Consider the following 16807-nt stretch of genomic DNA (forward strand, 5'->3'; position numbering starts at 1 on the left):
GGCTCCACATCTCTTACTGAGTGTTGTGTTGTAGTTGAAGCTGTCTTGGATGCGACAAAAGAATTTACGGGCTCGTGGGTGAGGCCAACCCCTTCATTCATGAGCGAGTCCGTCCTGTCTCTACGACAACAGGGCATAAACAAATAGGGTATCACTGTCCCAGTTGAAGCCATTCAGTTGCCACTTACAACAGTGCCAAGTCCAGAACTGGTAAGATAAACGCGTATATTGTAATATTTGTGAATATTGAAAGAGATGAAGGTGTTTCGAGGACACTGTGTACTGCCATGCTGTTAAATGATCAAAAAAACTTAATTGTAGCATTCTTTTGTGTAAAAAATATAATTTTACAGATGGGTAAATGATCTCTCATCATATTGGAAGTGACCTTGACATCTTTCATTATGGTTAAGTATATGTAACATTATACTATTATACGGGACAACCCAAACTATTCAATGCACTAGAGGAATCAAACCTAATTGGATTAATCTCTTATTTTCTTCAAAGCCCACCAAATCCAGGAAATCAAGGTCCCACAGTTCAAGGCCCGCCAAGAAGACTGGGGGTCCAAAAACACCCAAAAAGAGGTCCGCTAGTGCCAAGACCACCAAGACAGAGGTGGACATCCTCAGCCCGGCAGCCATGGAGAATGTCTACTACATTGCTCACAACGCAGTGGACTGTCTGGAGTTCAGAGGCTTCGGGTGGCCACATTCAAACCAAAAGAAGAAAAAGAAGAAGGGGACAAAAAGGAAGAAGAAAAGGTAGAACATTTCTGCCAGACCTTGGAGAAAATGTTCCTCTTTTTGGTTAAATTTAAATTTCTTACTGATGGCACCATCTGGTGGGCAAAATTAGTAATGACAAGTTCAACTGCTAGAACCAGTGCAGTAATATGGAGGCTTTCTTTTTCGTTTAACAAATTCATGTAAAACTGCAAAATCGTGCCAGTAAATCTTGACTTCACATGAGGCAGAGACTTAAGAATTCATTATCAACAACTTTATTGTAAGCAGAGCGATTGAGAATTGTGTCATAAAAAGTTTGGCGGCAGTTATGGATAAACTGGAAGCTTGCGAAGGAAACGCTTAAAATTTGGGTAATGCGACACAGAAGAGCTTCTATTAATATTCAATCTGGAGAACATTATTTACACCTGATGTGGAGATAATGAACGTCATGTGCAAGTTAAAAAACACCACAGTGTGTCGCAGAAAAGGCCAGACAACAGTGCCATGATACTGGACTTAAAGTGATCCCACCAGTGAGTTATAATATTCTTTAAATCCAGTCTTTTTTGTTGTTGCACCATTTATCTTATAAAAATAGGCTACAATGAGAACATGCCTCTAATACTAAAAGGAAGAAACAAATGCAGTTCCAGGCACTGTTAATATTCTCATACATATTTTACATTTTCAACACTTTTATGCAATGTATGCTTGTTATATAATAACCCTGTCCAATAAATAGATTCTCGCCAGAGTCTCTTCTGTTCTTGCTTGCAGCATGGTCCCGCTTTGGTCACTCTGGGGGCTTCTTCTTGGCCTCCACGTCTTTTTTGAAGGCTTCAATCTTCTTGGCTATGTTGGGAACCTATAGAGGCAAACACAGAACAGTCACTACAATCTTGATACACATCATGCAGATACCAGTTTATTAGTTACACGTAGCTCAAAGCAGTGCAGTGTAATATAAAGTTCTGCAATAAATCCTCCCTTTATGATGACTGTGATTGATTCAACTTTAAACTGAATTGCATTATACTGAGAAGTGTCCACACCACTTTTATCAATAACAGAGGCCTTATTATTGATCATAAAGTTGATGCACGTCATTGGAGGGTATGAATAGCTCCTGCCGCACCACACCAGGCAGACACCCCCTGGTTTGACCAGTGGATGGCGTGGTAGAGATGAGTCCGTGTGACAAGCAGACATCTTTAGGTTGAATTCACATAAAGATCAGAGATGGAATCAAACTTACATCATAGTTTTGAGCCAGGTACATCCCCACAACATTTCCCAAGGTGAAGCCAGCCTGGAAGACAAACAACACGTGTCATTTACTGATGAAGTAGCATCTCAGAAGTTTAACACGAACGTTCATTCAAGTGACTTCAACGTTTAACTGTTGTCTTCATGGTTTGTGACAGCTTTTCAGCCTTTTTTTTTCAGAAAACTAACAGAGATGACATTAACATTAGCTAGGCTAGCTTCGCATCTGTCAGCATCCTGTCAAACGTCGTTGTCACGCATATTAACGTCGATTAAACTCACCAGGAACTGTAACATGGTGAATAACGAAGGTTTAGCAGCAACTGACCAATTTACTGACACAAAGTTAGGCAGTAAGTTGAAGGTTGGGGAGGAAACCAGCCGAGTTACTGTGCTAAGGCTAGCCCGTCATCAACAACGCGAATGCGCATGCGCGCGAAAAATGCACACTCGCGTTATTTTAGGAGCACGTACGCTGTAGTCTTCTCCTCAACCCGCGGTGCTGCCGGCTCCCGTTTGCGAAACTACAACTCCCGACACGCCACAAAACCTCTCGTCCGTGCGTACAGTGGGTGTTGTTGCAATGGTGGTGTCGGTGGGACATTGAATGACTTTGGCTCCATCACGAAATTAGCAGGTTTCTTAATTTTCTGTTCGTAAACCGCGAACATGGAGGCTCTTATCCCCGTGATAAACAAGCTCCAGGACGTGTTCAACACGGTGGGGGCGGATATCATACAGCTGCCGCAGATAGCAGTGGTGGGGACTCAGGTAAAAATGCTCTGTGCATGTTGTGATATAGCGGCTGTCATGCTAGCTAGGTAACCTTGATGTACTGCAACGCATGCACAGATGTGGATACAGTTACGAGAAGAGATTACCTAAATGTAGAGCAAAGCTAAATCTTCATTAACCAACATGAATTGAGGCTACACAGAGGCCGTAGTTACAAAGCTGGACTGCTGCACATCTCATTTGCAAAGACTGCACTGGCAGTGTGAGAGAAATCTATTTTCATCTTCAATCAGTGCTATTTAAAGAGCTTCATCCACACGCACACTAACCTCTGTTAGCTTAAACCAGGTCACTGCTGGAGGAAGAGACAGGTGCTGTAGCTGTGTTGGCTGCAGCCCTGATCCACCGTGAGGCCATGAGAGGACTATGCAGGATGTGATGTGTTCAGTCAGGAAGTCCGTGCTTTAGCCTGTATCCAACTCATGTCCCCTGTCTGTGATTTGTGTCTCCAGAGCAGTGGCAAGAGCTCAGTGCTGGAGAGCCTGGTGGGCAGGGACCTGCTGCCCCGAGGGACCGGTATCGTTACCAGGCGACCTCTCATCCTCCAGCTGGTCCATGTAGATCCTGGAGACGCAAGGAAGAATGATGAAATTGGTAAGAGCGAAAACCTCTCTCTTACCTCGGAAGTGTTTCAGACCAAAGACACCACTAATTCTAGTTTCATTTTCTGTGTCCAGCATGAAAGGAGTCATACAGTATGCTGGCGCTCAGTATTCTCTCTGTCATTGTCTCTTTAATCACTTGCAGATGCCAGGGTGCGAAAAAGCGCAGCTTCACAAAGGTGCAATGTACAGGTGTCTCCACATTCGATTACCTAGGCTGCGGTCAAATAGTAAAATTAGTACATCCTTTTCTCTTTTTCTTGAAGGAAAGCATCATAAGTTCAAGGAAATATGTGACAGAGAATTCAAAACGGCTTGACTGCACTTCCTTATTTCCTTTCATAAAGGATCGTCCAGTGTACCCAGTGCTAAATGTAGATAAAAAAGGAAGCACTGAAGCTCAGCGTTAAGATGACTCAACCAGCTCTTATCATGGCTGAAATACTTGTGGGTAATTTCACTCAGTTAGAAACCTTCCTAAGTAAAAGCAGACTATTCGACCGCAGCCCTTGATTGGCTTTTTTTAGCTGTGTTTCTTCTTCCTCCTCCTCTTCCTCAAATTCCTCCTCCTGTAACTCCAGCTGCTTCATCCACCAGACCAGTAACTGTCATCATCCGTCGATCCTTCTGTTAGCGGTGCTTACTTAGTCTCCTGCACAGAGTCAGTCATCCGTCATTGTTAACCCCCGAGCTGTAACTTGTACTGTGTTACTATGTCTTTCAGACAGAGAAGGGGAAGAGTGGGGCAAGTTTCTCCACACGAAAAATAAGGTACGTACTTTCTGATACATAACATCAAATTAATACTCTTGACCCTTGCTTGTCTTTATGTATTTTGTTCTTCTTGCAGATCTACACAGATTTTGATGAAATCAGGCAGGAAATTGAAAATGAAACGGAGCGAATATCAGGGAATAATAAGGTGAGACATGGATGGAGGATGGAGGTGATTTCTGATATAGATGGGTTACATCTCTACTGCTAAGTAAGGAGGAGCAAGCCAACTACTAATAAAGCACCTTAAATGTTATGTATATTTGTTGAAGAGAAATCAGCAGAAGGATGTGATTCTCAAGGAACTTATGCACAATCAAGATGAAATCTTAAGTAGAAGATATGGTAAGGTCCTGATTAATTGTAGTAAGATTTGCATAGAAATAAATAACAAAACTTTAAGGGCAGTTCATTATTAACTTCTGCAGCAGCTAATGATGTAAATTTGGTTCCTGTTAAATGTATTCCTTCTTTCCTCTGCCAGTTCGAAAACTGGGGGCACTTTTTGGGCTAGCTGCAGGCGAAGTAAGGATTAGCGACAAATAATATGTACAGAGCATTAAAATGATCCCGACACAACGAGATGAATGAATACATAACTTATTTTTCCCCAAATCTGAGTATGTGAGCAAAGGCTCGACTGTGGATTTAGCCCTGAGCTGAGGAAACTGAATTTTACAGCAGAGCTTATAAAGTATGTTTAATCAAATTTTAGACCACAGTGGAAAATCATACCAACATTTTTTGGCACGTACCTCAGGGCTACTGAGGCCCAAAGGGTTTTGGGGACGCTTCTAGGAAGAGAAAAGAGGGCAAGTAGAAGAAAAAGTTGCTTTCGGTTACTTTGGGTTATTATATACAGCACACAACCACAGTTCCATGGTAGTGTGTCGAGTGTCTCACATCAGGAATAGCCTCTTCAGAACCTCAAAGCTAGTCAGCGTAATAGTGAGGATGGAGACCTTCGCACTTTTAATTAGATTTAGCTCTGATGGCAGAAGTTTTAAACTCAGCTGTCTCTCTGGAACCTATCTCAAGATTCAATACGTAAGGATACTGGTTTAAAATATAAAATGAACATTGTTGACGTCAAAGATGTCTACGGGCTGTCTTACTTAGCATGCTAACCAGCCAGTCCTCCATGGCTCTGTCTTGTAATGCCACTCCAGACGACGTTCTGTATCGCTAGCTGCAAGGCTAACCACTGGCACCTACAGTTCGCACTAGTAAGTTACTCTGGTGATATGCTACACACTGTTTTTCAGAATTACTTTAGACGGCTTGCCAATTCTTACGTATTGCACCTTTAACTGTCCACTGACTCCAGCACAAAGCCGATCACCCTGCACGTTGCGCTCAGTCTTTCAGGAGAGCTGTTCAGTCATCAAACACAAGTTTGAGCTGCTTATTGTGGAGTGTAGCAGTTAATCAAACTGCTAGCGATACTCTTTAATACCAATACCTCTTCATATAGCAAACTAATGAGAGTTGCTTTCCCAGGATGGTTACAACTCCTAGAAGACCCGTGCCCTCCCCCAGCCACGCCAGGTCACCTGGTCATCTAGACCTAGTTTCTTATTGGGCAACATTTGAGTAACACAGCTAATGATCAGTTTCTCTAAAAAATAAAATGGATACAGTGAGAGAAAAAAAGAAGATTGTAGCTGTTCTGAAGATGTTTATATAATTCTCAAAAACTCCTCTGATCATGTAATTGAAAAAAACGCAGTCCATGGCTCGATGGAAACCATTTTTAACCTGTTTCTCACAAGTAGTTAGAGGAGTTGCAGCTTAGGAAATGTTTGAAAGTAAGGGATGCACCGACACATTGGCCAAACATATGCATGCTTCATTGACTTAAAACTAAATGACTTTGACTGATAGCAGTTGCCAATGTCTATCTGATATGAATTTTGTAAGGCTATTTACTGAACTAAGTACTAATGACTGAAAGTTGTAATCATTGAGCAGGGGGCTTGGCGGGTGTTGCTGTTTATGCCGCGACCCAGAACTTCACAATCGGTGTATCGCTATTGAAAAATCTTTCCTGCAGCTGGCAGAATGTTTGCAATCCAGATGTTCAGACGAGTCATTCAAGATTTGAGAGCACCTTCATAATAGCCACAAGTGTTGTTAAACAACCTTCGGGGTTTTTCAAACATTGCCAGGTGTTAGTATCTCACCTGGTAGACCGTGTATCAAGGTTGAGTCCTTGCCACAGCTGCCCAGATGTGATTCCAGCCAGAGGTCCTCGTTCTTTCTCTCCCCTGCTCTGAGTGTCTTAGTGTCTCTCTCTCTCTCCAGCTGTTGCTATCACAAATGAAGCAGAAATGTCCCTATAAACTGTAAAAAAAAAACAAAAACATTGCGGATATTTATTCATCAGAGCCGTGACAGTTGTAATCTCACAGTTAATAATAATGTTCTCGTCAGAATTGACAACCAGGAAGGGAAAAAATATATATATATTGTCATTAACCAAATGGCATATTTTTAACTATGAAACAGTGCTAAGCTGTTTCAACACACAGCACACGTCTGTTCTTTTCTTGTCCCTCTGCAGGGGATCAGTGATGAACCCATTCATCTGAAGATATTTTCTCCCCACGTTGTCAACCTCACACTGGTGGATCTGCCAGGAATCACTAAGGTAACACGCTTTACTTCGTCCTCCCCCATGACGAGGCTTTGATCATCTCGAACCTTTCAGGAAACTTGTTATACTCTCCCTAAAAACCACGATTTACCAGATCTGCCTGGTTACTGGTGTTAACTTTTCCTGTGTGTGGTCGATGCTTTTGTGTATTTCACATTTGTTGCCTGCAGGGAATTAATTCTTGATTCTTTCTGAACCCGCTGACAAAGCCCAAGAGTCTTCTGGCTTTGATTCCAGCCTCATTAGTTCCTCCCCTCTGGTTGAACACGTGTTAATCTGAGAAATCCCTCACTGCGGCTTTCGAAGGAGCCCAGTTGACACTTTCTTTGCTTTTAATTGGCGTTATTCCCCTCAGGTGCCTGTGGGTGATCAGCCTAAGGACATCGAGGTTCAGATAAGAGATCTAATCCTGAAGCACATCTCCAACCCCAACTGCATCATCCTGGCGGTCACGGCGGCCAACACAGACATGGCCACCTCGGAGGCCCTCAAGGTGGCCCGGGAGGTCGACCCCGATGGTAAGGAAAACATTTTGATAATCAGATTTTTTTCAAGCTTAATTATACCTTTACTGGCTGACTTGAATGATTGTGCCTCTCCAGGCAGGAGGACGCTGGCTGTGGTGACCAAGCTGGACCTGATGGACGCCGGCACTGATGCGATGGATGTACTAATGGGCCGAGTCATTCCTGTCAAACTGGGACTCATCGGAGTTGTCAACAGGTCGGGAAAACCACATTTACCACACTGAATATATCACGAAACACTCTACAGTCATTAGAGAGAGAAGTGTGTTATACTGTAGACGAGAGGCTCAATATAGACGTAGAGAGCACAGATGAGTGTACTACTGTATAATACATTAATGCTTTTATATCTGTATCTATTGCTAGAAGCTGCCATTTTCATTGAGGTCAGTTTAATGAAGCCATTATCTTCCATTCGGAACACACAGTATCATGACTTACAGTGCATTAAGCAGCCCAATAAGAACAAGCCCTTTATTTCGTAAAGTAAAGGATTACAAGATACTGTAAATATAAGATTGTATCCCATATGTCCTGACATTTAATTGTGTTTTCCTTTTATTGTCCAGGATAACTGTTGGTATGCTTCTGTGTTTACAATTTTAGGAGCCAGCTGGACATCAACAACAAAAAGTCTGTGGCTGACGCCATCCGAGACGAACACGCTTTCCTCCAGAAGAAATATCCATCGCTGGCCAACCGGAACGGAACCAAATACCTGGCCAGAACCCTCAACAGGTCGACGTTATATATATGTATAATATGACCATGACAAACTATTTTATTGAAGCCTTCTGCTTCTGTTGTTGTAAACCATTTTAAGATCCCAAGTATCACCGTGCCAGCAGTTGCTTATGTTGCGGCAGGGTGGCAGACGAAACAGAAAAAAAAAGATTTAAAGACAGGCTTCACTTCATGGTGGTAGTTTAATGGTGCTTTGAGCTGAATTCTCACCTCAGTGGAAAGTTAAGGGTTTTCAAAGTCATTCATCAGTGCTCCACACTAATGTTATACACTGGTTGCATTGATGCACCTCACCAGATCATTTAGGTGCACCAGCACATTATTTAGTTGACCAGATGTAAACCCTTTAATGTAGTTTCTTAACAATTGATGTAAATGGTTGTAAACATGACTGTGTTTGTTCAGAGGCAGCTGTCTACACACCGAGTTGGCTTTTGTTAAAAATGAGCTGAATTTCTTTAATCTGACCTGCTGAACACAGTGGTGCGACCAATGAAAGTGCTTAGTTGCACTTCTGGGTGCTTGTGCAAACAAATTATTTGCCCCCCCGAATCCCTTTTATTCATCCTGAGGGAAGCACGAATGGCTGTACCTGATTTATGGCAATCCATCTAATTGTTATGGAGATATTTTACTTGTGAATTCCAAATGGTTTCCTTTCAAAAGAGACCAGATTCAGAACTGCAATCAAAAGAGTTCAAGAATAATAACCAGTTTATTTTGGGTGTGCCATTTTCTGTAAAAAAAAAACAAAACAAAAAGAAAAGCCTGTTGTTGTGCAGAAATACCTCTCCGAGAATTCCTTCTGTGCACCAGATCCCCATAGCTTTTATTTGTGAAAATAAAAAGTACACACAGAACAGGGATTCAGATTTTCTTTAATTGATAGTTTGCTACCTCAACTAATTATCAGTTAATCATTAATAATATATTGGTCTTCCATTAGAAGACCACTGACATGATCTGTGCTCCTTGCAAAGTCAGAGTCCGGCTTGTACATTTAGAGTTAACAGATGAAGGAAACACCAAGTTACCTAAATGATAAACTAAAGAACATAAAATGATGACTGTATTTTAATTGCGGCACTCCTGTCTGGCACTGTTCAACAACAAGCCCAACAATGTAACAATATCATTTACATTTTCTCATGACAGTATTGTATTTTTTATTTCGATATATTTGAAAACAAGTTTTTGATGCTTTTATGCCCATCTCTATTTGTCCATTAATAGATTAATCATTGATGATTATTCGCTAATACAGTCGGCTCATACCTCCCCCTGTCTAGTAGCCATGGCTGGCTAGCTTTTGCAGCAACCTAACCCTCTTATATATCAAGTTTTTGAAAAGCCCAGAAGGTTGTTTGTAACACTTAAGATGATCTGGATGTATTTCCATAATCCTCAAACACTCTTCTAATCATCTGGATGAAAAATGATTCTGTCGATGGTAAGATGGCAATTAATTTGAACCTGTTTTTTGCAAGTCGCTTCTTCTTATCCTAATCCAAACAAAGATACGGCCGGTGGCCACCAGCGAGGACACAAGTTAAAGCACAAAGATGTTTAGAAGAGTTAGTTGAGCGTGTAATAACGGGGCTCATAGGATCAATATTCATGAACAATACTTCAATACATTTTTAATGCTGTTTTATCAACAACTGCCAGCTGTTAAGATAATGGATTCTTTCTTTCATTGACAACAGATGTTTGCCTGACACACATCTCAGAACATAATTTCACACAACTGCATACAAATTGACCCCTCTGACCTTTCTTGCCATAATACCAGGTTACTGATGCATCACATCCGAGACTGCCTCCCTGAGCTGAAGACACGGATCAACGTCCTGGCAGCCCAGTACCAATCCCTGCTCAGCAGCTACGGCGAGCCAGTCGAAGACCAAAGTGCCACCTTGCTCCAGCTCATCACCAAGTTTGCCACTGAATACTGCAACACCATCGAGGGCACGGCCAAATACATCGAGACGGCCGAGCTGTGAGTAAACCTCTCTCTCCCGCTCGGCCACATGGTGATGCTGTTGATCCAGCGCACGGAAAATGAGCAAAACAACTGCATTGGTTTCATCATTTAATATGATACAACTTGTAAGTTGAGGCACGCACCGCCTCTGTGAAGGAAGAGCTGACAGGAGAGCGGGCCAAGGGGTTCACATCACAGCTAATATCCCCTCGCTGCTATTTTTCAGGTGCGGTGGAGCCAGAATTTGTTATATATTCCACGAGACTTTTGGCAGAACACTGGAGTCCGTGGATCCTCTGGGAGGACTCAGCACCATAGACATCCTAACAGCCATAAGGAACGCAACTGTGAGTGCTGCTGCAGCATTGTCTCGTAAAATGTGACATCATTAAGGAGCCATGGTGTTTGTCTTGTCATCATTAGTTCAGTGGGCCATTGAAACAACACAAACATGGCTTTTCTTTTCCAAAAATACAGTCTCACTTAGCTGACAAGTTGATCTGGGTAATAACTGCTAACCTGCAGCTCCCTCCTCCTCCTCCTCCTCCTCCTCCTCCTCCTCCTCCTCCTCCACCAGGGCCCGCGTCCATCGCTGTTTGTGCCCGAGGTGTCCTTCGAGCTGTTGGTGAAGAAGCAGGTGAAACGCCTGGAGGAGCCCAGTTTGCGCTGCGTGGAGCTGGTCCACGAGGAGATGCAGAGGATCATCCAGCACTGCAGCAACTACAGCACACAGGTAACCGGCTCTGTGAAAGCAGCCGCTCGCGTTTATTCATCTTTCCCCCCTCGCACGCAGACATTCATGTTCAGAACGTTCTGTCCTCCAGGAGCTGCAGAGATTCCCGAAACTCCACGAGGCCATCGTGGAGGTAGTCACCTCCCTCCTGAGGAAGAGGCTGCCCATCACCAATGAGATGGTACCATCACATTTGTCTTTATTTGAATTTGTTATTATCGTTTTGGAGGCAGTGTTTAATGAGAGTCATAATTCCTGTTTTCTTGTTGCAGGTGCATAACTTGGTGGCAATAGAGCTGGCCTACATCAACACCAAGCATCCAGACTTTGCAGACGCCTGCGGGGTGTTGAATAACAATATAGAGGTCTGTACTCATAACATCTCATACATTATTCTGCAGGAATAAAGAGAGAAGAGGTGAAAACCTGATGTTGCTGATTTGTAGACCTGGGATTATGTATTCATATATTTATAAAAAAGTTCTTACGTGAAAAGTATTATTCAGCTGAAACACGTGGAAGCAAACAAAAGCTGAAATATTCCTGAAATATGCATCTAACAGTTAACCACTAATAATAACTGAAAACTTTTATAATTTCAGAAGCTGATTTTCTGATCTGAAAATGAAAGTTAATATAATGAAGATGGACAAATTTGATTTGGCGTAAAATTCAGCCACCAAATCTCACTTTAAATGAGTTAAACGTGAGCCTGCAGTTTATTAAAGATGGTCTTGCTCTTAGATCATGTGACTGAGAGAATGTCACCTGACAGGACTGAAGTTTGTTTCTTTGTTTGATTGGTTTTGTTAAATTTGAGTTTCATATCTTATATGTTGGTGGCTTAATTTCACCAATTCAATTTGAGGGTTAGGATTAGTTTTGTTTTTTGTTTTGTTTTTTACCTGTCTTTACTTTTTAGATCTGAAATCGACAAATTTACAGAAATTGAAAAGAGTAATTGAAAACTGTTTTGATACAGATTAATCAGTTTGAGTTATTATTTTAAGAAAAAGACAACATTTCAGTTTTGAAATGCTTCTGCAAGTGTTCAGTGGTGATCAACATTCGTAACTTTGTAACGACGAAACAACTTGTCAATTTATAAAGAAAATAGTCGACATATTAATCAAAACAAAATAAACAAAAATAATCATGAGTTGCAGCACCTACTCTGAGAAACTTGCAAGGGAACACCATGTAAATTCAAAAAGTAACTTCTACAAGTGTTGTGATTACATTTCTCAGTTTGTTATTACATTTCTCATAAAAATGCAAATTATAATGGTCTTTCTTTGCTTCCTTAGAAATGTCAGTCTTGTACCAAACTCTGTACAATTTTCTTTTGTATTAATTTTGATATCACGCACTCTTCTTAATGATATAGAACAAATTCTCTTTGTGAGTTTTTAAGTAAATTGCCCTACACACTCTCTGAGGACGTGTTGAAGTTTTCGTCATCACTGGTGCCATCGTGTGTTTGTAGGAGCAGAGGAGAAACAGGATGAGAGAGCTGCCGTCCTCGGTGCCCAGGGATAAGGTAAAAGCAACAGCCTTATTTTGAAATATAACAACAGTAGCTCAGCTGTTCTAATATTTCGTTGCCATCTGCGCCTTCCTGAGCATAAAGCGGACTTGTGCAGTGTTAATTACTCATAGCGCCACAGGATGAGGATCTGTGGACCAAATGCCTCGGATAGTTTCCATCGAGGAATTTTATCCCACATCTCCTCTCTCCCCCTCAGACAGCCTCCTCTCTATCCTCCCCTCATATGACTTTCCACTGCCAGCCCTCCTCTCCTCCGTCTTTCCACGTTTCTCTTCTCAGTGCTTCTTTTTCTCTCTCCCTCTCTCTCTCTCCATTCCCGGCTCTCATGCTAGTCTGTTGGCAAAGGCCCGGCTGGCCCAACTGTGGTTTCTGGCGAGCCCCCTGCGTCTGGAGCAGACATGGACGGTGCCAAGGTGGGCACGTACGCAGCTCGCTGGCTCTGTGCGGGGCTGGCTGTGGTGGAGCATGGATGGATATGGATGGATGGTTAGATGGATGGATGGTTAGATGGATGGATGGATGGATGGATAGCTGAGCATGGGCTGCTGGCATGCACTCTGATCTTTGTCTGCTGATGCCATGCTCTTGTGACGCTCTCCTCCAGCCTGTGTTGACTCGCACTAACAACTGTTGTGTTTCCTGCAGAGTCTGTTTCCCCAAAGTTGGCCCTCCTGTCTCACAGAAAATACCTTCCTCTCCTTCTGTTCCCTTTTCCAGTCTCTTAATACTTTGGGTGCCTTGTTTGTTTGTTTGGTTTTTTTTTTGGTAGTTGGTTTCTAAGAATTGTGTGATGCACCCTGAATTCAGGCCTGTTTGGTCCATTTTGTGTTGTAAATTGCGCTCTGATTACAGGAAATAAATGCATAATGGGACTTTAAAACTAATTTGATCTAATTTGTTAGTCAATATTTTATCACATTTTGATATGGACTGTATCCAGTACCTCGTTTTTTGGACCAAATCCCTGCAGAACTAATGACATTCCCATCAGCCTTGGTGCTACTGTGTTTAATGCTAATTGGCAAATGCTAGCTTGGTAACATGCTAAACTACGACAGTTAACAGGGTGAACATGATACACGCTTTACATCAACGTGTTAGCATTGTCGTTGCGAGCATGTTAGCTCAAAGCGCCACAGACCTGCTAGCATGTAGATTCTTGTAGTCTTGTGTTTTTACTTTACTGCACTGACCCTCATGTTTTCTCTTCAACTGGTGCTTCAATAGATCAGTTCACTTCCGTTCTGTGAGAGCAGAGGAGGTGTCTTCTGAACTTCACTTCCGAAACATTTAATTCTGCCCCATTTGTGCCTGTTTGATTTGTGTTTGCACTTCTGCGTATGACCCGGTCGAGGATTATTGCGCTACATACCCTAACCATCTTCCCCCTGTGAACCCTAATGACAAGTGAAGGCTACTGTGATAACAATTTGGCACCCTGGTTGGTTGTGTGATCACATTTTTCTTCCTTCATTTGTCTTGTGTTCATGGCTCCTCAGGCCCCGGCAGCAGGGCCCCAGGCCGAGCAGGACGGCACAGGGACCTGGAGGGGGATGCTGAAGAAAGGAGAGGAAGCCCCCGGCTCTGGACCTGGGAGCCCTCTTAAAGGAGTTGTCAACCTGCTGGATGTGGTAACTAAACACAAGCCTATCGGCATGCCGCATTTAGAAGACAAATGATTAGTGAACGATTGATTAAAACCTCGCCCCTCTTTCTTCCTCAAGCCTGTGCCGGTTGCCAGGAAGCTGTCGTCACGTGAGCAGCGAGACTGTGAGGTCATCGAGCGCCTCATCAAGTCTTACTTCCTCATCGTTCGCAAGAATATTCAGGACAGGTAGGGCAGTTTTTTTTTTTTTCGGATTTTGTTATGAATTTTTTAAAATACTCTATATGCTGTAGTACACTGTATTCATTCTCTATCATAGTCTTCTGTAAAACACAGTTGTAGTAAAAGGTCATAAAACTCAATTAAAATACATTATACAAAAATTTGTCCTCTCCTGCAGTCTAATACAAAATGTAATTCTTCCATCCCAACATTTCATTAATAATGTATGATCCAATAATCAACGAAAGGTATTTCTGGTTTTTAGTCCTAACCCTAACCCTGCCAGCTGCTCCACCATGAGAGGTAACATTTTCAAATGGCACGGCACCAAAACACAGGGTCTCTAGGTTAAATCAAATATCCACCTGGAGCACTTTCTGCAAAGTTTCATAATCCTCCTGCCAGAAAGAGATTAATAATGGGCAAGACCAGAAAATGTGATAATGCAGCAGTTGGAAGATTTGGTATAATGACTCTTTTGAGCCGGAGTAATGACGAACCTGATGAGAGTTTTTTTTTTCCAACAAAATTCTCTTCATGAAGCTGAACTTTGAATGAGTTTTCCAATGACGCTCCTCTTACTTTATATTCAGATTTCTATAACGACTTTTAGCAAAATATTACTGATGTACCTATGTTTGATTTCTGTGCATTCAGATTTTGTAACTCTCAAAAGGTGCAATATGTAAGAATCAACCATCTGCATTTACATGAACTTTCTTTTGTTTGGAAGACACTCTGTTGTCAATGTTGAACTGCCAATGAACTGCTGCATTAAATACATATTAGTGCACGATAGTCCCAAACAAATCAAGTGTTTACCACTGTTTGAATTACTTTTCCAAAGAACAGATAAACAAATGGCCTTGGTACTAAATAGACAGGATAATACAGTCGGAAGGCATTGAAAGACGTTGGCTGTTCTAATGTAATTTATTTACAGATAAGTATAGAATTTTGGCAGCCTTATATTTAAAAGTCTCCTTTCTCTTGAAAATTAACACGAGGGTTGTAAACCTAAACCTAACATCACCTTAACAATCAGCAAACAACTGCCAACAACCATGTTAAGAATCTTTGAGCACTACCTGTTGTGATGTAATCAACATTTGTGTCATGTGGTTTGGCTTCATTTAAGTGAATTTTTGCCAGGTTTTCTGGAGTGTAAGCCCCACCTAGAGAAATAGATTGTATTTAACTCAAAGCTTGCACTTCAACAGCTCGATACTTCGACAGGCGCGGCCACCTGGTGGGTCAAACTCGAGCCCCGCCATCTGGGGGACAACACAATCACCCGGCAATCTTACATCCTTGTTCTCAACCATCTGTTCTGTTTGTTTCCTCTCTCTCTCTACCCCCCTCTCCACCTCAGTGTGCCGAAGGCAGTGATGCACTTCTTGGTCAACCATGTGAAAGACAGCCTCCAGAGCGAGCTTGTTGGCCAGCTGTATAAATCTGGCCTCCTCAATGACCTGCTGACCGAATCGGAGGACATGGCCCAGCGGCGCAAGGAGTCCGCCGACATGCTACAGGTGAGACTCCAGCGCTTTGGTGTGTTGTTCTCCCTGATGAATTGACTTTTCACTTACTTTTTCGTCTTAAATCTTGTCAACAGGCGTTGCAAAAAGCCAGCCAGGTGATCGCTGAGATCAGGGAAACACACATGTGGTGAAAAAAACCTGATCTGTTATCTCCCCATCATGCCTGACGGACCGACGCTCCATGCACTCATCATGTCTGAACATGACGTACCATGAAAATGCACTGTTCTGATCCCTGCTCTAATGTACAGTAGGTATCACATTAGCTCACGAGCTACCTGAACGAAATGTAAGTTAATTGAAGTTGTTTATTTAAAATGCTTGGTGTTGTTGAGTGTATGAGAATGCACTGCCTCTGTTAGCTGAGATTTTTAGAAGCTGTAGTCGCGCCCCCCCCCCCCCGAGGCTCCTGGAGGACTCGAGAGTGCAGCCGAAAGCAAAGTACTTTTCATTTCTGACAGACAGTGGTTAACCAGAACGGAAAGGGACTTTTGTGTGAGGTGGAAATGAAAGTTTTGACGCCACTTTGGCAGCTCCACAAAGAAATCTGCAAATGTTTTAGCTCGGGGTAATGAGAAAATATTTAAAAAAAAAAAAAAATCCATCTCATCTGCAGCCTTTCCATTTAAAAGTAGCCGTCATGTGTCACAAACCATGGAACCTCATAAGTCAGAGCAGGGATTTGGTTCGCTGAATTAAAAATGGCAGGAAATGTTAGCCCTCCGACCTGTGTACATACTCCATCACTTTAATTTTTGCACTGTTGTCACCACACTGTATTGTATAGAAAAGTCCATCATTCTGACACTGTATCACCATCAGAATCTTTATTTATTGTGTTATTTAACTGTGTGGAAAACGTAATGAGCACTCCTGCAGCTTGCTGCAGTAGGTCATTTAATTCTGTTTACATATCGCTGCCTACATGTGAAATCTCTGGTGCACTGTGGTTCTGTGTGTATGGTTCCCAAAAATAAATAGAGCTATTTTATTGCCAGTCGAATGATTTGGACTCAATTGCTTTTAAGCTGTCAGACAGTGAGGATTGTTGGGAAGTCATAAAAAAAAACAACT

General features: G+C 42.3%; 3 protein-coding genes across 4 annotated transcripts; 2 read left to right on the forward strand and 1 right to left on the reverse strand.

The window, feature by feature from the left end:
- Positions 1–83: 83 nt before the first annotated feature.
- Positions 84–1192, forward strand: LOC119032301 (small lysine-rich protein 1). The gene is made up of 3 exons (XM_037121304.1): positions 84–210; positions 354–407; positions 511–1192. The coding sequence occupies exons 2-3, from the start codon at positions 405–407 to the stop codon at positions 769–771; spliced, it is 264 nt and encodes an 87-aa protein (XP_036977199.1). The 5' UTR covers positions 84–210; positions 354–404; the 3' UTR covers positions 772–1192.
- Positions 991–2444, reverse strand: stmp1 (short transmembrane mitochondrial protein 1). Its single transcript, XM_037121305.1, has 3 exons — positions 2283–2444; positions 1990–2043; positions 991–1599 (listed from the first exon to the last, which is right to left on the reverse strand). The coding sequence occupies exons 1-3, from the start codon at positions 2295–2297 to the stop codon at positions 1528–1530; spliced, it is 141 nt and encodes a 46-aa protein (XP_036977200.1). The 5' UTR covers positions 2298–2444; the 3' UTR covers positions 991–1527.
- A 75-nt stretch (positions 2445–2519) lies between these two features.
- On the forward strand, positions 2520–16730 carry LOC119032296 (dynamin-1-like protein). 2 transcript variants are annotated; one of them, XM_037121286.1, is made up of 19 exons: positions 2520–2771; positions 3248–3389; positions 4122–4168; positions 4248–4319; positions 6735–6821; positions 7183–7345; positions 7430–7550; positions 7961–8092; positions 9891–10097; positions 10309–10429; positions 10660–10815; positions 10907–10996; positions 11088–11180; positions 12302–12355; positions 12697–12777; positions 13864–13995; positions 14089–14198; positions 15565–15724; positions 15808–16730. In XM_037121286.1, the coding sequence occupies exons 1-19, from the start codon at positions 2670–2672 to the stop codon at positions 15862–15864; spliced, it is 2127 nt and encodes a 708-aa protein (XP_036977181.1). In that variant the 5' UTR covers positions 2520–2669; the 3' UTR covers positions 15865–16730. The 2 variants fall into 2 exon arrangements, with proteins under 2 accessions (XP_036977181.1, XP_036977182.1); XM_037121287.1 differs by lacking the exon at positions 12697–12777.
- Positions 16731–16807: the final 77 nt, after the last annotated feature.

The sequence above is a fragment of the Acanthopagrus latus genome, chromosome 14 (assembly GCF_904848185.1).
Source record: "Acanthopagrus latus isolate v.2019 chromosome 14, fAcaLat1.1, whole genome shotgun sequence".
NCBI classification, from domain to species: domain Eukaryota; kingdom Metazoa; phylum Chordata; class Actinopteri; order Spariformes; family Sparidae; genus Acanthopagrus; species Acanthopagrus latus.